The 21,931-nt window shown below is 38.7% G+C and overlaps 1 protein-coding gene across 2 annotated transcripts in view; it reads left to right on the top strand.

Moving 5' to 3' along the window:
• Nucleotides 1–2,588: 2,588 nt before the first annotated feature.
• LOC126470216 (cullin-2) overlaps nucleotides 2,589–21,931 on the top strand; it is a 202,533-nt gene continuing 183,190 nt past the window's right edge. Inside the window, exons 1-2 of one of the 2 annotated variants that reach the window (XM_050097896.1) lie at nucleotides 2,589–2,738; nucleotides 12,364–12,505. In XM_050097896.1, coding sequence (XP_049953853.1) covers nucleotides 12,387–12,505 — 119 coding nt within the window. In that variant the 5' untranslated portion in view covers nucleotides 2,589–2,738; nucleotides 12,364–12,386. The remainder of the gene's footprint in view (nucleotides 2,739–12,363; nucleotides 12,506–21,931) is intronic. The other variant, XM_050097897.1, reaches the window with a different exon arrangement.

The following is a 21,931-nucleotide window of genomic DNA, read 5'->3' as shown; positions in this document are numbered from 1 at the left end:
TATTCTTCAAAAAAGATTAACTGTAAAACTTATAAAAACCTTTCATTATTGGGTTTTTGTACAACTTTTTTATCTCTAAATATTACATCGAAAAATAATAACATATACTGTGATAATGAACTAATAGAAATTCCTGTCGGTAAATATAAACTGAAAAATTTGGAAAAATTTACATATTCAAAGAACCTAACATATACAGTAAAGAAATTTCTTTAAAATTGAATTGCTATTGAACGTGATATTAAATTTTTTATGTATAAAATAATAATTTCTGAAATTAATAGCATTCGATTTAATAAACATGTATTTTAAACTACCTGTAGAATGTTTGTTAAACATACTGATCAATTTCATAATGATGATAATATAATTTAATTTACTGTAACTAATATTATTTTATGTGTATATTATTTATATTAATTATATTTATATTTTGATATGCACTTACCATATATTCATTAATATTTACATTATATATATTGTGTATTTATTTATTTTTATTTTATTAATTTAATTTAACGAATATTATTTATTTTATTTAAACCAGATGTTGATCTTGTAGGACCAAGAATTGATGAACAAAATATGCCTGTAAATATTCCATTTTTTGGTACTATTAAAATTTAGTAATTACTGTAACTTATGAAAATAACAATTTGATTGACTTTAATGGTTCAACTGTTACAGTTAGTTTGAAAATGGCCTTGTAAAATTTTTTCTTAATATACCTTTACCACATTCGAGAGTTATCAGTTGCACTCTTTCTCTTTTTTAATGAAAACTTTAAGAATAATTTAAATATTCCATACAAAAAACAGACTTTAATTTTAACATTGGTGATGGATGGATTCATCCAAAACGTGAGAGATTATATATGTCACTTGATGTAATTCTTGCAGATGAAACAGATTTTTCAGCATTTGATGTTAAGTCAAATTTTAAACTAACTGATAATTATATAGTAAAATTGTTCGATTTTATTACAATTAAATAAGAAAATAATATTTTGTCTAGACTATAGTATCTGTTTATTCCTTCATCAGTTATTATTCGTCTGTCGGATATTGTAAAGGTTTTTAATGAAATATTCTGGGTTGGAGATTGAACAGTAATTTTCACTTGAAGTTCACGTTCTGAAGATTCTGTTCTTAGATGGACTACCAATAATGAGAATAGTGCACTTCCAAAATAAACATGAAAGACAGGGTTGAAAATTTAGTAATTCAACTTAACAGTTATAGTGATGGTTATGCAGAAGTGCTCACCAAATTAACGGAAATGGAAAAAAATCTGTCAATATTTCGAAGTCTGTAATTTTGATAACTAAATATAGTCAACAGATTTTACTACTTTTGGATGATAAATATAAAATTACTCATCCACATAGTTATGCTAAAATCTTTTCAGAAGACAAAGATAAATTACAGAAAATCGTTGGTTTAAGTTTTATATATTGTGGTAAAAAACAAAATCAAGCTCGTTGTATTCATGTTAATTTTCAAAGTTTTGTGTTTAAAAAAAAATTAAATGAATCAATTTAGTTTGTTCAAAAATTGTTCAAATGGCTCTAAGCACCATTGGACTTAACCTCTGAGGTCATCAGTTCCCTAGACTTAGAACCACTTAAACCTAACTGACCTAAGGACATCATACACATCCATACCCGAGGCACGATTCGAACCTGCGACCATAGCAGCAGCGCGGTTCTAGTGTGAAGCGCCTAGAACCGCTCGGTCACAACGTGTGGCTTTTAGTTTGTTAAAAATTTAATTTCAACTGAATATTTTTTGGTTAAATGAAAATTTCGTTCGTAGGTATAGATAAAATTTTAAAATAGGGATATAGTCAATTAGATTTTTAATGAATTAGACTTTTTAATTTTTAGTTAATTGAAAATTTCGGTCGTGGTTATAGAAAATTTTTTAACCAGGGGATACAGTAAAACTAAAATATCGAGATTTTTAAAAAAATATAATCTTTGTCCCGGAACTTTAATAGATATACTACTCTCCGTGAGTAAGTGTGACAGGATACTTGTGTTTCGAAATACAGCCAGCAAGGAGCAGTGGAGGAAGGAAAGTGGCATAACGAAGTACAACCAATTTGTTGTGACATAAGTAGCGGCACTTAAGTTGCGTCACTTAAACTGAGAGTTCACACATGGAACTGCAGTATACCGTTAGCTGTGACGAAACTTCTGTTGCGTGTGAGAACCCAGCTGACATTCACCCATCGGTTGGCAGCCGAAAGATATTAATCAGCGGTGGGGGTAGAAAAATGGCGTCACAAAGTTAAAGTAGTTGTTGCTAAAAAATGGCGGCACAAGAATTTGGGTGTCTTCACATGCAACTTCGGTGAGCCATAGGAGTGGAGACCAAGTGGCGTCACATTTATTGCATGTGGTAACACAACTAAACAAGCTTACTGACCGATTTGAAGTTCTCCTCATAGCGAGCTGAAGTTCCACGGAAAGTGAATCTTACACTTTCGCAACGTCTTATTCCATGCAATGAGCATAATGCTATTGCTTCTGCCAATATACGAAAGTTGTTGTAACTGAAATCTTTGGCTGTTTGTTTGCCGTTAAGCTGGTGTGTGTATGTGTTGTATGTATGGGAATCTTTGGAATATCCAAGCTTCGACAGTGAAAGGAAAGATAGAAGTTGTTGCAGGTGTCGTCAGTCAGATGCGTTTGTGTACTATGTTTTGGTGAGTGTTGTGTTGCGTAAATTTTTGGGGTAGGTATTTTGTTTGTGTTTTAAGCTATAGTTCAGAAAAAAACGAAATGTTATATGACTTTATTTTTGTAATTTAGTTATTTCTAGATACTGAGCTATATGTATTGGTGTTTGAATTATTTAAATTTGAAGGGTGTTTGTTGTACTATTGTTCCTGTATTTGCTGTGTGCACACTGTGTTCGGTTCATGGTGTGTTGCAATAAATTTCCGAAAAATATCGTGTTTTATTAGCAAGTACAATTTAATGCAACTGTCATTTTTAGGTTCACAGTAACCGAATCGAGAGGTGTGACAGTGTATGGTTTTAGTAGTGTCGAACATTACAGTGGTCATTCTGAAAGATGACGACGAATGTCTGATAGTTGTGCTACTGACATACATATATTTATTTGTACTCACGCATACAATGTTCAACGCTGTTTATTAGTACCGAATGAACGAAATATTGCGGGATGACTGTAGAATGTTGTTAGTTTTGGAATCGGATGAAATCTTATACGAAAAAGCTGTCATTCCTTCTTGAAATCTTATACGTAAAAGCTGTCATTCCTTCTCCCCATTTTGTATATGGAAAGTATAGAAGGTAATGTGCATTGCGAGGAATAATTCTGTGTAGCCAGTTGACAGTGGAACTGAAAGCTCGTGGTCATATAATATGATAGTTCAGTAACAAACCAAATGTCTTTATTGAGTTGTTTAACAGCGTCTTTGCATTAGGGGTTAAAGCGTTTGCTAATGACAGGTACCGGTACACAGATTAAAAAAAAAAAAAGTTAATGTACGTTTAGTTTCCATGTCGTGTTAGGTTTGATTATATTAGCAGTTTAATTACCGTGTACTATGAGAAATGCATAGACTCCGTGGAACACTTTCTATCTTTGAGTTAAATTGAATTTTACCGTCACTTAAAGTATGAATACGGCAAAAGCATTTTTCGTTTTGACCATTTGCGAAGAACATAAACTTTCCATAACCCTTTCCTTTAACCACACTGCCCAGTTTGTTTATTATTGAAGAGTTTTACACCTTCAGGCATTTTATTCTTCCACGTTTTCATTGTTGTATAGGAGAAACTGTAGGAACTGTTTGCCTGTACTAGTAAGTGTAGTTTGTCATATTTAGTATTACGCTGAAATTGTCTTGCATAGCGTAAAACCATTGACACTGAATGCCATTTTGAGGATAATAGGTCCACTTTACTTTTATTTGAGATGAACAAAATGTTCAGATTACTAGCCAGCAGTCCCGTCACAGTGTTCCTGTGTTTCATAGATCGCTTCAGGTGTGGAAATGGAATGTGTTGATATGGTAATTGTTTGTTTATTTTCCTACTCTCCATGAGATTGTAGCAGCAGATCCAGTAGTAAGGTACTGGACTCAGATTCTGGAGAGTAGTGGTTCAAATCCCCAATCAGCCATCCAGATTTAGGTTTTCTGTAAATTACTGGGATGTTTCCTTTGTGAAAGGGCACAGCTGATTCCCTTCCCAAATAACACGTGTGCTCAGTCTGGAACATCTTCAAAAACAAATAGTACCATTTCATCACTTTTGTGTTGTTGTGTCAAATCATTTCTTTCCACAAGGAAAGTTGGAAAAAAGTGCAAATCTTTGTAACTGTCCTAATTGGTGATAAGTAGTGAGTGAGCCACAAGGTTGAGGCATCAAACAGGTATCTGTCGCACCTCTTGCATACCACCTTTAATATGGAAGACATTTAATGCATTGGAGTTTAGTCCTGAGAAATAACTGTTGCTCTTGATGTCGGCTGAGTGACCTAGTTAGCAATCCAGAGAAACCAGAGCATATGACCACAATCCATTTCTTAAAATTTTATCTATAACATGATTACTATTAATGGACAGACACGACTACACTACTAACACAGACTAAGGAAAACCTACTATGCTATATGATGTGCATTCATGCCATTTCTATGAGTCGCCAATCCTGATGGGCTAGATTTTATCAGAGTGCATTTTAAACTTCAGCAATAATGTGACAGTTACACAGATATTATAACACTTTCAATTTAAGTAAAGGAATCTCTATTGTAGTAGTCCATTTCTTGCAATTGTTTAGTTTTTGGGGAAAAAACCTCATTGGTGGAGTGTTTTGAGGGAAGAACATAGAAAAATGTGAGGTTTAGGCCTGACATATGATTAGTGGTGACAGAGCGTAAGCTTGGATTTTCAATGAAACCACTCTCGTATTTGCCCAGAGTTGTTTAGGAAACCACAGAATACCTAAATCTGGATGTAGGGTGGAGATTTGTCAGTGCATTGGCCGCTGTGTCACTTCACTTTGTAATCCTGTGATTGGGCAGTGCTTTCAGTCATGTGTTTTCTTCAAGCAACTGTAGTGATGTTAGTTTCAGGACCTATGTTCAAAAGCTGCCTTGTGCAACATGTGGCACATTTGGTCTTTACATGTTGTTGTTGTCATAACAAGTTTCATGTCTTCTACCGGACATTTCCTGTTATAAATTCACATGATGCAGCTGATGATATTCTGCTTGAAAATACTCAATATGCTTAACTAGGAAAACTGAAATTTGCAATAGTCCATTCTTTTGCTTTGTGTGGTGATTTCCTTTGTGATCTTCTCAAGAAACAGCACATTAATGGAGTCTGCTAAGTGAGTCCAGAGCCGTAGTCTATAGGTGATGTGACCGTGGAACAAAGCTATTGTTGCATAATATGCTTTTCAGTGGTCACAGAAGATATAGGACTCTGGGAATTTCCCAAACACATTTATAGTGTATTGTTGCAAAATTAGTTTGCAATCACTGATAAAACCAAGATGTATAATGGCTTTTGGCTCACCCACAACTATGATGGTATATAAATTATCAGTGTCATCCTGCTTGGTTTGTTTTTATGTATTTACATTTTGTTCAAGTGGAGCTACTTGACATTTCAAAGCTGTATTACATGAACAGCAAATGTTTCACTTGGAAAATGAGGTTGTGATATCTCCAAACTGTAGAATGTGAGTACTAAAGCCTAAATCATCAACAAAAAATCAGGAGTGGTGAAGGGCATAGTATAACTTCGCAGGGCACCATTTGTTTATGTGAGACTGTTCCTGATACCAATTAAATTAACTACCTGTTACAAAGATAGAATTGAAGACTTGCTAAAGCAATTTTGTCTTTTGTCACAACTATTAGTTTTCAATTTACAAATCTGGACCTTCTTAAGTGTGCAATCACACTTTCGTTAAGTTTGCTCTGTATTGGTGGCATGGACTCGTTGTTTTTTTTAAATACGGCTCATCCTTTAGTTAAGTACGGAACTGCTTTTTTCCAAGGTGTTTCCTTCTTTGAAATCCTTCATCTCTATAAATAAGTTACTCTCTTCTTGTACTTTGTGTGACAGGAAGGAGCTCCTTTAAAGGTACTTGTTAATAAAAACACCCAGGGTTTGAAAAAGAGCTGATACCCTGAATGAATTATCACTCTGCAGATGAACATGCATTGATTTGAAACTTTCTGTAGACCTGTAATGTCTGTCATGTTTGCTTTTTCATTGACATTTTATGGTAATATTTTGAGTTTGCAACATAATGATACAAGGTGCATCTGAAAAGCTTGATGAATGGTCTCGGAAACTAAAAGAAACAATAGTTACAAACAAAATTTCTTTATTGACCCTTAAGGAAATCACCATTATGAGATTTGGTACTGCAAGTATGATCCAGAGACCAAGCAACAGTCTTTATTGTCTTCCCTGACTCCCTTGGGTAGAAATTCATGATGGATCAAGACCCTGTTGTCAAAAATTCAATCAACATCATCTGAATCTTGGATTTTGTCGGCTGACTTTTTTTGTGAGAGAATGGGTCAACAACAGACACCATACCATTGACTCTTGAATGGTCCCTAAATCGTATTGGTAGCACCAGGCCTCATCTCCCGTAATTATGCAAATATCCATCAATGTGTGACTACGGTGTTTCGTGCGATTCATGAGAAGTGTTTGCTGAGAGTTTGCAACAGTTTTACCACCAATGTCAGAGGCGTGTTGTAGCTAATGGCAATTACTTTGAAGGCCACTAGTGGTATTTTGTTTTTAACTCTTGTTTCCTTTATTTTTTGAGACCATTCACAGAACTTTTCAGACACACCTTGTACAAGGATGCCATACAGACCCTGTTTTTCAGGGTAGAATCCTGTAATACCTTGAAGTATGTCTGACAGATGGCAGTCATAACATTAATGAATGTATTGCACTGTGTCATTTCAAGGTTACCCTTGTCCATCCTTCTTTCTAATAAGATCTTTCTCATTTCCCAGACTCCGTAGCTAGTGCAGTTTCTCTAAATTTCCCATCCCCAGAACTAGCTATATTAGAAAACATCTACTTTGTACACATATAAATTCTTTTTGTACCTGCCACTGTCATTATTGCTGTTATTGTCGTTACTACTCCTACTACTACTATTACTATTACTATCAGTATTAGTGGCAAGAGCAGCAGCAGCAGTAGTAGTACGAGTACTGCCAATGTTATTATTTACTCAAAGTGTCACTATAGACACTCAAATCATTTTAATACTATTTGTCATATTAAAATTGGCATTTCTTAGGTAAATATGATGTAAAAAAAAGGTATTGTATGTGTGAAAACATGGTCCGATGTCAGAGCAGGTTAACCACTCCATTACAGAACCAGTCTCGGACATGATGATGAAATCTGTTGAAAGTCGAAAGACAGTTGTCTGTACAATCTTGCTAAACAGTTGTACCAGAAAATATTTTATTTAGGGCTAGTACTTTGTCTTACTCTAGGCATTTTTGCACTAAAATTCGTGTACAAGGTGCTATAGGTGAGTTTCAGCACACTGTGTGGCTATTGAATGAGGCGACTTTGGGAATACCCAACAATGAAAATGAGGTTTCTCTGAAAAGGTAATTGGGAGGTGTGAACCCCATGTCAAGTGACCTGTGACTGTTTTGTTTACCTGGTATCAACTAGATTGGTTGCTTCCTGCTATCATTTGCTCCATCCCCAGTCTATGATGGACTCCACTAACCTTAATGAACTTCAGAGGATATGTTGCTCCACTCACAATTCCCCTGTTAATTTCTGTCAGTTCTTCTCCTCCTTTTGAGAATGGTTACTGGGTTCAGCCACTAATTCTGGCTGAAGAATCCCTGTATTATGTGGCACCATTTTGTCACTTTGTGTTCTGTAGCTTCATTCAAAGACTTTTTGCCAAACATTTCAGCACCTCAATTACAGTACTGCATCATCTAGTTGAGGTAGGATGGACATAGAATAATTAGGGGCAAAGTTTAAACTGATTGTTAAGTCACACTCTTGAGGAGTACATGCCAAGTAAAAGGATTAAGGACAGAAAAGACCCACTGTGGCTGAATAACAAAATTCGGAAAATGCCAAGGAAACACAGGTTGTTGCACTCTGAGTTTTTTTTTTTTTAAAGAACACAAAACTTTCTGAAGCCAGAAGTTTGTAGAAATTCATGTGTCCATAAAAAGATCAATGAGCAAAACATACACCTACCACCGTCGTACCTTAGTGCAAGATCGTGCTGAAAAAATTCTGGTCCTGTGTAAAATTGGTTAATGGGTCAAAGGCTTATATCCAGCCACTTGTTTAACAGTCTAGTGTGGCAATAGAAGACCGCAAAATTAAAAATGAAGTTTTAAATTTCACATTAAAAAAAAATCATCGCGTGCAGGAGGCTCATACAGAAACACCATTGTTTGATCATTGCATAGACTCTACTAAGGAGGACATAGAAATGGGCATCTCTGTCATTGAGAAGCACCTGAAAGATTCAAAAACAAATAAGTTACAAAGTCTGGGTGGGATCCCATTTTGGTTTTATGGAGAGTACTCTGTGATATTGGCCTTTTTCTTGGGCATCAGCTCCTTACTTGGTTTGCATTTATCACAAATCTTCCACCCAGCACAAAGTTCCAAGGAATTGGGGAAAAAAAGGCAGGTGTCTCCTGTGTGTAAGAACTGTGCAAGTGCAGATCCAAAAAATTGCAGACCAGTATCCTTAATGTAGGTTTGTTGCAAAACTCTTGGAGCTTATTCTAAGTTTGATTATAATAAATTCCCTTGAGACAAAAAAACTTCTGTCCACAAATCAACATGTATTTAGAAAGCACGGCTCACGCAAAATGCAGCTTGCGCTTTTCTTGCACAATGTCGTGCAAAACATGGATAAAGGGCAACAGGAATATTCCATCTTTCTGAATTTCCGTAATATGTTTGACAAAGTGCCACATTGGGAATGTATGAGCATATGAAATAGGTTCCCAGATATGTGGGTGGCTCAAAGACTTGTTAAGTAATAATAGAATCCAGTATATCATCCTGGATGGCAAGTGTTCATCAGAGACCAGGGTATCATCACAAGTACTCCAGGGAATTGTGATATGTTGGTTGGTTGGTTTGGGGGAGGGGACCTAGCAGCGAGGTCATATTGGATTTGGGAGGGATGGGGAATAAAGCTGGCCATTACCTTTCAAAGGAACCATCCTGGCATTTGCCTGAAGCAATTTAGGGAAATCATGGAACACCTAAATCAGGATGGCTGGATGTGGATTTGAACCGTTGTCCTCCCAAATGTGAGTCCAGTTTGCTAACCACTGCACCACCTCGCTCAGTGGAATTATGGTAGGGCCGCTGTTGTTCTCTGTATACACAAACAATCTGATGGATAGTGTGTGCAGCAATCTGAGACTGTTTCCTGATAACACTGTAGCATGTGAGATTCAGTGTGATGGATAGCGGATAGCAGTCTACTGTTTGTGTATATAAATGTAAGTTAATGCACATGAGCAGGAAAAACACTGCTTTAATGTTTGAATATGCCATTGGTGGTGTGCTGCATGACACAGTTAAGCCCATTAAATGTCTAGGTGCAGCATAAAGCAGTATGAAATGGAACATGCAACATGTGAGGTCAGGAGTAGGGAAGGCGATCATCAGCTTTGGTTTATTGGGAAATACTAGGAAAGTATAGCTCATCTGTGAAGGAGACCACATATAGAACACCAGGGCAGCGCATTCTCAAGTACTACTTGAGAGTTTGGGATCTGAACCACGTTGGATTAAAGTAAGACATCAGATCAGAGGTGCGCTGCTAGATTTGTTACCAGTAGGACTGATCAACATGTGAAAATTACGGAGATACTTCATGAACTCAAATAGGAATTCCTGAAGGGAAGACGGTGTTCTTTATGTGAAACACTGTTGAGAAAACTGGGAGAACCAGCATTTGTGGCTGACTGCAGAATGATTCTACTGCCATCAACATCTGTTTTGTGTTAGGACCACGAAGACAATATAAGAAAAATTAGGGCTCGAATGGAGTCATGTAGACAGTTTTTTTTCCTTGTTCCATATGCTGTTGGGACAGCAAAGGGAATGACTAGTAGTCATATAAGGTATTGTCCACAGTGCACCATATGGTTGCTTGTGTAATACAAATGTAGACATAGGTTTGATAATTTTTCGTCTGTCATCTTAATGGGGTAATCAGTCCTATTTGGTTTGAGTTCCTTTTGCTGTAGTAATTATGGTTTACATGCATGAATTACAGAGATCTTTGATCACATGTAGCGAGGCATTTTCCAAGGAACCATATTTGTGTTTTATAAATGAATTACTCATTGCTTCATTTTATGGCACCTTTAGACTACTGATGTTCTGATGCTTTACTTGTATGTTGCATAGATAGTCCAGATGATATGAGCATTGGTTGTGAAAAGCAGAGTTCTGCATTCATACCACAGTTTGGCACACAGATTTAATATACCACCAAGTTTCAAGGCAGCACACACTCCAGTGTAGAGTGAAAGATTCATTCGGGTTTAAAACTTGCCATTTTCATTTGTTTCACAGTTAAACTCTATGTCTTGCTGTCAGATAATATTTATACGCAATTATGTATTATAATTATAGTCAAAGATCAACTTCCATTGACATTGTTTCCTTGAAGGTATTTTCTCCATCTTGAGGAAGTTAAGAATTAAGATTGAGTGGAAAGATAGTTTATCAGATGAGACATGGAGAAGAAGACAGAAACGGATAGAGACAAGAAAATTGTGAATACTGTTATTTTCTGGAGAGAATCCTAAGAGTCATATTTGTGCTGTTAACATTCTATTAGTGTCTTTGTTCCAAACAGAACATAAAATATTTCACTATACAGCCAAAAGTATGCAGACACCCATTGCTGTTAGCTCCAAAGGCAGCAGTTATAATTTACCTACTCTTTCCTACCATTATAGGATTGAATCTTTGGGAAAGGTCTTTCAGTACATGGAAGACAGAAATTATTTCCATTTTCCTGAAACTTGCTGAATAGTTGGGCTTATGGATGGATTGGCTAGGCACATAAACATTGTTGTAGCTCATCCAACAGTGTTTATTTTGCTGCTTTGAGCAATCCAGTAAAACATCTACCATATCAGCATGTGCTCATCTGTGTACCATTGTTCATCACTCTATAAAAACTTATTCCACTGCTCCACAGGCCAATGATAGTGTTGTTTGAACTTGTAAGAGCAACATTCTTTATTGATTTTTGTCGTCATTGGCACCTGGGTAGAGATGTAACAGTGAGAGTAGTCCAGTTGCCTCTCAGTGGACACGTTTAATAATTATAGATGTCTGGTGGTTGGTTTGTGCAACAACTTCATTTGTTCCCATTCTGAACAGCCTCCATACCTCTGTTATTAGCCCATTCTGAATGGCCTCCATCCCTCTCTGCTGTTGGCCCATTCTGAAAGGCTTCTCTCTCTCTCTCTCTCTCTCTCTCTCTCTCTACCTACCTACCAACCTACCTACCTACCTACCTACCTCTCTCTCTCTCTCTCTGCCCTTGGCCCGTTCTGCATGGCCTCCTCCTCTGCTCTTGACCTGTTCTGAATGACCTCCCCCCTCTGCTCTTGGCTCACTCTGGATTGCCGCCAACTCTGCTCTTGGCCCATTTTGAATGGTTCTTCCCTGTGCTATTTGCCATTGTGGACATTCGCTACCTCTCCTCTTGGCAGCATTGAACTGCCCCCGGCCCCGGCCATCCTGGACGACTACTGCCCCCGGCCCAGGGCTGTTCTGGATGGCTACCACCCCTGGCCCCAGGCCGTCTTGGATAGCTGCCACCCTGGATGACTACCACCCCCTGTCCCGGAGCCTTACTGGACGGATACCATCCCTGGCTCTGGGCCATTCTTGGCGGCTACTGCCCCCAGGCTGTCCTGTTTGGTCTTCATGCCTGGTTCATCCTAAATGGCCTCATTCTGCTGTTGCCCAGTTTTGGATGTTGCCCACCTCTGCTCCTGGCCCATTTCGAATGGCCTCTTCCTCTGCTCTTGGCTGTTTTTAAATGATCTTTCATTCTGCTCAGTGCCTAGGAAGAACTGCTTTGTCCTCCATTGGCTATTCTGAAACAACAACCCCTCTGCTTGTGGCTTATTTTGGATGACATTCTTCCCCCTCACCCCCTCCATCCCCCACCCCCCACCCTCATGGCTGAATCCCTCTCTTATGTTGTTAGTGACTCCATTGAATTTCTTTAGCTGTAGTTGTGGTAAATGTGAGCAAGCTGTATTTCACAAACATGTAATTTTTTGCTTCCAGATTGTGTACAAGACACAAGAGACATGTCTTTGAAACCAAAGAATGTTGATTTCAATGAAACATGGAGTGCTTTAAGAGAAACGGTAAAAGGAGTACTAACACTTAGTTCTGTACCTCGGTCTGTTTGGAATGATCGCTTCAGGTAACAATTGAATATTTAGTATTATTTCAGTTTATTGAAAATTTTATTCACACTCATTCTTCACTATTCATGTTTGACACTTAAGTAACAGCCATTTTTCAGTGAGTTACTTTATATGCAATGATATATTTCATTTTATTCTTATAATTGTGCTTAAGGATTACACTTATGTTTGTGAAATTACCACTTATTACGTAAGTTTATACATTGCTTTAATACAGTTAAACTAGTTTATCAATTTGTGAAAATATGGAATTGAAATTTCATTAACCTTTAACGTATAAAATTTATCCTTGGGCAGTTGTTTTTTGATGTTTAACACATCAGTTTAGATTGATGTTATCAAACAGTGTAATATTTGTTTTAAAACTAGACCAAAAGGAAGGGAAAATATTACATTATTTGCTGTAGGTCAACTCAAAAGTGATGACAGAACGAATAGGTTGCTAAAGGTCATATGTAGGATTCTAGTTGATAACAGTGAAGGGCTACTTAGTGATAGCAAACTACAACAAATTCCAGGAATACAGATGTATTGACAAATTATACATGAATATGGTTTGCATCCAATGTGCTAGGGAAGACAACAAAAAGATTGTAATTACCTCGAACAGCACATCAATGACCCATGTGCTAAAAGGACAAAACTGTGTTATCAGCAGAGCAAAGACTATTCAACATGTAAACTTACTTGAATGATAGATTCTAAGAACTAGTTCTGGTAGAAGGTATTCAGATACTGTTGAACCGAATCACATAAATAAAAATGGCTATAGATATAAAACAACATGAACACTGTCAGACAGGCACAATGAACGATCAGCAGCTAAGAAAATAGTAATTACACCAGATACTAAAATGTAGACTTTCACGGCTGGAAATATCATGTCCATTATTATTACCCGGGCTGTTATGCCGTGGCCGGTTGATGAATTTTGTCTCAATTCCCAACGTTTCGTCTGCGACTGCGGGAGACATCTTCAAGGGGGTCCGTAGGTCGATGGAAGGTCCAACACACCCACTGGCTCGCTACTGACTGCCGCTAAATTCCGTGTCCGCGCACTCCCACGTCGCGGTGTGACGTCATGTGTTTTGAAAACATCAGTGCAATTGGCCGCTGTCCGTCGCCGTCGATCGCCGTTGCCATCACCCAGTAGTGGACGAGTGGTACACATCTTCTTTAACACCAACATCCATATACCGTTTAATTTCACACCCTCCTCCTTTCGGTTGAAATTATTTGGGTGTTTAGCAATTTCGATTGCCTCCCTGTAGAGCCTTTCGTAGTATCCGCTTGTGGCCTGCCAGTACTTGCGTCTCCTCGAAATGAATATTGTCGTTCCCTGGCTGGAAAGCATGCTCCGCAACAGCTGATCGTTCCGTTTCTCCTCTTCTACAACTTCCCTTGTGCTCTTCCAAACGTTTAGAAACAGTTCTTTTAGTTGTACCCACTTAAACATCACCACAACTGCATGGGATCCTATACACTCCAGCTTTTTCCAAAGGTTTGTGAGCGTCCTTGGCAGGCTTAAGGTATTCCTGTATCTTCCTGGTGGGCTTGTAAATTACGGTAATATTCCGCTTCGTCAAGATCCTTCCTATTCTTTCCGTTACATTTTTAACAAACGGCAGGAAAACCTTAGATTTTGCAGTAGCCTGTACGTCAGTATGATTTCTGCGTGGCTGCCTCAACGCACGTTTTATTTCGGCGGACGAATATCCGTTCTTAATTAGTGCATTGTGGAGATGTTCCATGTCAACGTCGAGCAACTCAGGTTCACAAATATTTCTAGCTCTGTCCGCTAACGTCTTGATAACACCCCGCTTCTGTTGTGGGTGGTGGTTCGAATCCCGGTGCAAATAATGGTCCGTGTGCGTGGGTTTGCGGTATACTGAGTGGCCCAAACTACCATTTTCGTTTCTAAAAACAAGCACATCGAGGAAATGTAATTTGCCGTCTACCTCCTCCTCCATTGTAAACTGAATTCTCGAGTTTATGCTGTTTAGATGTTTGTGGAACCGGCTTAGTTCCTCCCTACCATGTCTCCACAGCACAAACATGTCACCCACGTATCGGAACCATACATTTGGTTTTTTGCTGGCAGTACTAAGGCCTGTTCTTCGAATTTCTCCATAAAGAAGTTTGCAATTACGGGACTTAGGGGACTTCCCATAGCCACGCCATCCGTTTGCTCATAAAACTGTTCCTTCCACTTGAAGTATGTGGTCGTCAAACGACACTTAAACAGTTCTAAAATATCGGCAGGAAAAATTCGATCCAACTGTTCCAATACATCATTAAGTGGAACCATGGTAAATAGCGATACCACATCGAAGCTGACCAATATGTCCTCCGGCTGGACCACTATGCCATTCAATCTGCTGATGAAATGTGCCGAATTCTTTATATAAGAGTCCGAACGGCCCACATGTGGTTTCAACAGCGTAGTCAAAAACTTGGCTAACGAGTATGTGGGCAAACCAATGGCACTTAGTATCGGTCTTAACGGCACATTTTCTTTATGAATTTCGGGCAATTCATAAAGCCTCGGTGGTAGCGCAACCGAATTGCAGAGATCTTTCTGTACACTCTCTTCAATGGAGGATTTTTTTATTAACCGCGACACAGTTCTGAAAACGTTGTCGCTGTTTACCATGATTCCACTTAATGATGTATTGGAACAGCTGGATCGAATTTTTCCTGCCGATATTTTAGAACTGTTTAAGTGTTGTTTGACGACAACATACTTCAAGTGGAAGGAACAGTTTTATGAGCAAACGGATGGCGTGGCTATGGGAAGTCCCCTAAGTCCCGTAATTGCAAACTTCTTTATGAAGAAATTCGAAGAACAGGCCTTAGGTACTGCCAGAAAAAAACCAAATGTATGGTTCCGATACGTGGATGACACATTTGTGCTGTGGAGACATGGTAGGGAGGAACTAAGCCGGTTCCACAAACATCTAAACAGCATAAACTCGAGAATTCAGTTTACAATGGAGGAGGAGGTAGACGGCAAATTACATTTCCTCGATGTGCTTGTTTTTAGAAACGAAAATGTTAGTTTGGGCCACTCAGTATACCGCAAACCCACGCACACGGACCATTATTTGCACCGGGATTCGAACCACCACCCACAACAGAAGCGGGGTGTTATCAAGACGTTAACAGACAGAGCTAGAAATATTTGTGAATCTGAGTTGCTCGACGCTGAGATGGAACATCTCCACAATGCACTAATTAAGAACGGATATTCGTCCGCCGAAATAAAACGTGCGTTGAGGCAGCCACGCAGAAATCATACTGACGTACAGGCTACTGCAAAATCTAAGGTTTTCCTGCCGTTTGTTAAAAATGTAACGGAAGAATAGGAAGGATCTTGACGAAGCGGAATATTACCATAATTTACAAGCCCACCAGGAAGATACAGGAATACCTTAAGCCTGCCAAGGACGCTCGCAAACCTTTGGAAAAAGCTGGAGTGTATAGGATCCCATGCAGTTGTGTTGATGTTTATGTGGGTACAACTAAAAGAACTGTTTCTAAACGTTTGGAAGAGCACAAGGGAAATTGTAGAAGAGGAGAAACGGAACGATCAGCTGTTGCGGAGCATGCTTTCCAGCCAGGGAACCATAATATTCGTTTCGAGGAGACGCAAGTACTAGCGGCCACAAGTGGATACTACGAAAGCCTCTACAGGGAGGCAATCGAAATTGCTAAACACCCAAATAATTTCAACCGAAAGCAGGAGGGTGTGAAATTAAACGGTATATGGATGTTGGTGTTAAAGAAGATGTGTACCACTCGTCCACTACTGGGTGATGGCAACTGCGATCGACGGCGACGGACAGCGGCCAATTGCACTGACGTTTTCAAAACACGTGACGTCACACCGCGACGTGGGAGTGCGCGGACACGGAATTTAGCGGCAGTCAGTAGCGAGCCAGTGGGTGTGTTGGACCTTCCATCGACCTACGGACCCCCTTGAAGATGTCTCCCGCAGTCGGAGACGAAACGTTGGGAATTGAGACAAAATTCATCAACCGGCCACAGCATAACAGCCCGGATAATTATAATGGACATGAATTATACCAGAGTCGGGTGACTGGCTCAAATTCTGAGTAACCTATTGAATGTCCAGAAACAACAAGCCATTGTTAAGGAAATTGAGGGATGAAACCATATCCAGAATTTTCCATGCAAAAATAAAAACCACTAGCAATAAAGATTTGTACATGCATGTGGAACATGAACAAAGAACAATAATTTGAATCCGTTTTGTTGGCTTAAGGGTAAAAATACCAAAAAAGAACTATGAAAAGAAGCAACAAATGTTGTCCCCAAATTATGTACCACTCATATTAGCATAGCAGGATCCACGCAATCTAGATGCAATATACCTACTGATAAAACTAACAAATAAAATACAATCTGAACGACATGACATACGAGTAAGAAGCAAAGAAATAATTATGTGAGTGAAATGTGCAGAGTGACAGCACACAATCTATAGATAAGTTTTGCATCACATATTTATGAATCTTGTGAGGAAGTTATCAAACTTGCATGACTATGGGAAATGTTGGTTAACTGACTGTGGCAATACACAACTGTTGAGGAAATCACCTTCAAAAGCTGATGAAATAACTTTTCCAGTTCCAGCAGGGGTGGTATGAATTCAGCTGAAGACAAAGAACTTGTCAGCTGGCACAGATAAACTGCAAATCTTGCTCAACAAAGTTTTCAGTGGAACAGAGGCGACATACAGTGTTGATGTCACGTACAAATAGGTGGTAATGTTGTACGACCACATAGAATTTGCCGCATGGAGTGGCTGCGCGGTTTGAGGCATCATGTCACAGATTACACGGCCCCTCCCGCCGGAGGTTCGAGTCCTTTCTCGGACATGGGGGTGTGTGTAGTTCTTAGCATAAGTTAGTTTAAGTTCGTTTAAGTAGTGTTTAAGTCTAGGGATTGATGACCTTAGCAGTTTGGTCCCTTAGGAATTCACACACATTCGAACATAGCATTTGATCCCAGACTTCATGGCCACAGTTCCACGTCCACACATTGTGCCTTAGATAAGCTTATTCATTCAATAATACCTCTGTCCAAAGTACGAAGTGTCCAAATGAGCTAGATACACACCTTTCGAAGTGCTATAGCGTTGGAGGAAGTGAGTTATCTCTCTAAAGAAAACCCTCTCCAAATAATATGCATTCAGGAGCCATACAGCAAAATAAACAAATTACGATTCACCTTAGTCAATATTAAAGAGAAGTAATCCAATAGTAGCTACTTTTGTCATAGATAAGATAATTACAATCATAAAGATTGATCAACTTTGTGATGAACATGCCTGCATTTTAGATGAAATCTGCAGATGTTACATAACAAATGTATACCTTCAGTGTAGTCATGATATACACTGACAGAGAAGAATTGCAGCACCGAGGAGGAGCTGTGTGACATAAATGAAAGTTGGTAGGTATGTTTCTACATGTAAAGGATGATGACTATTCAAATTTCACTCCAGTCGCATAAGAGTGGCACTAGTAGTGCCACTATGAGGATGCAAATCAGGTTTGTTTTAAATACATGCTGTAATGCTCATGGGTGTTAGTTACCTCTGAGGTTGGATGTGGTGAGTTGATCTTAGTCAAGAATGCCTTGAAGGTGACAAAGGTGCCATTATCAACACCTCACCGAGTCTGAACGAGTTCACATAATGGGCTACAAGAAGCTGGATGTTCCTTCTGCATTACTGCAGAAAGAACTGGCAGTCATATAGCCACTGTATGTGAGTCCTGGCAGCAATGGTCACGAGAATGTATGGTTGCTCTCGATGGCCATGTGGCACTACTGAGAGGGAAGACCTTGGTTTTCAATGTATGGCTCTGGTTCATTGTACTGAATCTGCAGCAGCAATTTGAGCAGCAGTTGGCAGCATAATGATACAACAAACTCTTACATACAAATCGGTTAGTTCAAGACTGCTCTGAGCCATATGCCCTGTAGTGTGCATTCCATTAACCCCAAACCAATGCCATTTGTGACTTCAGAGGTGTCAAGTGAGAGCTCATTGAAGGGCAGGGTGGAGGTCTGTTATGTTTTCTAATTTAAGCTGATTCTGCATCAGTGGCAGTGGTGGCCGCATGTTGGTTAGGAGGAAGCCAGTTGAGGGCCTGCAACCAACCAACCTGCCTGCTAGATGCGTTTTACCCACAGCATTCTCATGGTTATCCCACACACGGTGACTGCAAATTTGTACATCAATCTGGTGATTAGACCTGCTTTGGTGCCATTCATCAGCAGCATTCCAGGGGGTATTCTCAAACAGAATAACACTCACCCACATATCACTGTTGTAACTCAACATGCTCTACAGTGTGTCGACATATTGCTTTGACCTGCTAGATCACCAGATCTGTCTCCAATTGAGCATCTATGGGGCATCATCGAACGACAACTACACCATCATCCACAAACAGTATTAACCATTCCTGTGTCGACCAACCAAGTGCAACAGGCATGGAACTCTGTCCCACAAACTAATATCTGTCAGTTATATAATGCAATGCATGCGCAATTGTATGCCAGCTATCAACGTTCTGGTCATTACACCATTTGTTAATGTACTAGCATTTCACATTTACAATGGCTTATCTTGTGCTTACATTAACCTGTGATCTTACCATGTTCCTCACTCAAACATGTTGCCTAGATAAATATACACTACTGACCATTAAAATTGCTTCACCAAGGAGAAATGCAGATGCTAAATGGGTATTCATTGGACAAATATATTATACTAGAACTGACATTTGATTACATTTTCACGCAATAGATCCTGAGAAATCAGTACCCAGAACAACCACCTCTGGCCATAATAACGGCCTTGATACGCCTGGGCATTGAGTCAAACAGAGCTTGGATGGCAGGTACATGTACAGCTGCCCATGCAGCTTCAACACGATACCACAGTTCATCAAGAGTAGTGACTGGTGTATTGTGACGAGCCAGTTGCTCGGCCACCGTTGGCCAGGGGGTCGTAACACATCTGAAATGTAACGTCCACTGTTCGAAGTGCCGACAATGTGAACAAGAGGTGACCGAGACGTGTAACCAATGGCACCCCATACCATCACGCTGGGTGATACACCAGTATGTAGATTTTATTACACTACCTGACTTAACTAGGGCAAATGTCAAAAAGGATTATGAAATTGCAGCTATAAAAATTACTCAGTTCAACCTGGTTATTGCTACAGTTTACCGATCACCGTCCGGGAATTTTGAACTTTTCTTAAACAAAATGGAGTCATTGCTAAATAAAGTAAATAAAATAGATTGTGAATTGATAATCTGTGGTGACTTCAATATTGACTTCCTCACGAATAGTGGAAATAGGGAGACCATTTTGAACCTTGCAACGTCCTACAATTTAAAGGCTGAAGTAAAAGCAGCTACCCGAGTATCTGAAACTTGTCAAACAGCTCTTGATCAGTTTCTAGTAAAGAAGAGTTTACACAACACCTCACTAAAAATTTTCAATGCAGGTTTTAGTGATCACCTTGCTCAAATATTAAGCATAAAAGTACAAGGCATTATTATTAACAACATGTCTCTTAGAACAACATATCGAAGCTATAATCAGCATAATGTGAACTACTTCAACAACTTATTACAGAAAGAAAAGTGGCTAGGAGTGTACAAAATGAATGATATAAATGAAAAATTCGACACTTTCATTGATACAATAACCCATTTCTTTGAACTTGCATTCCCACTGAAAACATTAACCATACGGGGAAACTCTAGAACAAACAGCTGGATCACAAAGGGAATAAGGGTTTCATGCCAGAAGAAAAGACTACTTCATGAAATATGTAACTCAAAAAATTCCTCACCTGTAGTACGCGCATACTATAAAAAATACTCCAAAATATTAAGAAAAGTAATAAAAGCAGCAAAAATAATGCATAATGATGAAATCATTTATAATTCAGCTAATAAATCAAAGGCTATGTGGAGTGTTATAAAAAAAGAATGTGGAGAATACAGACAACCTTGGAAAAATATAACACTATCACATAAAAATAAAAAAGTAACAAACCCCTTAGAAGTAGCTAATACATTTAACAACTTTTTCACAGGTGTTGCTGAAAATATGTTACAATCAAACTTTAAGAGCATCCAGGCAAATGAATATAAAATAAGTACATGTAGAGGATCAATGTACATCAGTTCTGTTTCACAAGATGAAGTAGCTAAAGCAATAAAAGGACTAAAAAATTCCAAATCGGCAGGTATTGATGGTATACCTGCAACAATGTTAAAGAAGAGCGCATCAAACCTAATTGAAGTACTCACACATTTATGCGACTGCTCACTTCAGGCAGGCACTTTCCCTGATGTGTTAAAAACATCAAAAGTTATTCCTGTATATAAAAAAGGGGATAAAGACAATGTAAATAACTACAGACCCATCACAATTTCCTCCTGCATCTCTAAAGTATTGGAAAAAGTTATGTATGAGAAACTTATGAAATTTATAAATAAAAACAGCATCCTATGTAATGAACAACATGGATTCAGAAATAAGAGGTCAACGACAACGGCTGTCTGAGTGCATCAATTCCATCCTAAACCTGATGGACAAAAAACAGGAAACAATAGGAGTCTTTATTGACTTGTCAAAAGCATTTGACATGGTGGACCATAAAATTCTGCTATCAAAGCTAGAAAGATATGGTATTCGAGGTCTGTCCAACAAGTGGATCAGTTCCTTCCTGACAAATCGTATGCAGGCAGTGTGCGTCAAGCACACAGATATTGAACTAAAAACTGTATCTAATCACTTATCTGACTATAAACAAATAAAATGTGGTGTACCCCAAGGATCCGTATTGGGACCCCTTCTGTTTCTTCTGTACATAAATGATCTAAGCTTAAATATTGATGCACACAAATCAATCATATTTGCAGATGACACAACGATTCTTTTAAAAGGAGACGACGATGAACAGTTACAGCAGACAGTAAACACGGTCACGAAACAACTTAGCAGCTGGGCACAGAGTAACCAGCTTGTAATAAACAGTAAGAAAACCGTTGCTCTAAAATTCCACAATGTTCCTAACAAGGACACGTTTATCCCATCAGTCTCTATCAATGACGAACCAGTTGGTAACAGTACTGAAACCAAATTCTTAGGACTTTGGCTGCAGAGTAACATCAGATGGAATAAGCATATTGAATGTCTCAATACAGAACTGAGCAAAACATGTTATCTTCTTTGTTCATTAAAATCATGCTGTAGTGAGAAAACAGTAATGAATGCATATCATGCGTACTTTCATTCTCGTCTTAGATATGGGGTCACCTTCTGGGGAAACTCTAAAATAGCTAATAGCACTTTTAAACTA

The sequence above is a fragment of the Schistocerca serialis genome, chromosome 3 (genome assembly GCF_023864345.2).
Source record: "Schistocerca serialis cubense isolate TAMUIC-IGC-003099 chromosome 3, iqSchSeri2.2, whole genome shotgun sequence".
In the NCBI taxonomy this organism is placed as follows: domain Eukaryota; kingdom Metazoa; phylum Arthropoda; class Insecta; order Orthoptera; family Acrididae; genus Schistocerca; species Schistocerca serialis.
The sequence above is the reverse complement of the archived record's forward strand: the minus strand, read 5'-3'. Positions and strand labels throughout refer to the sequence as shown.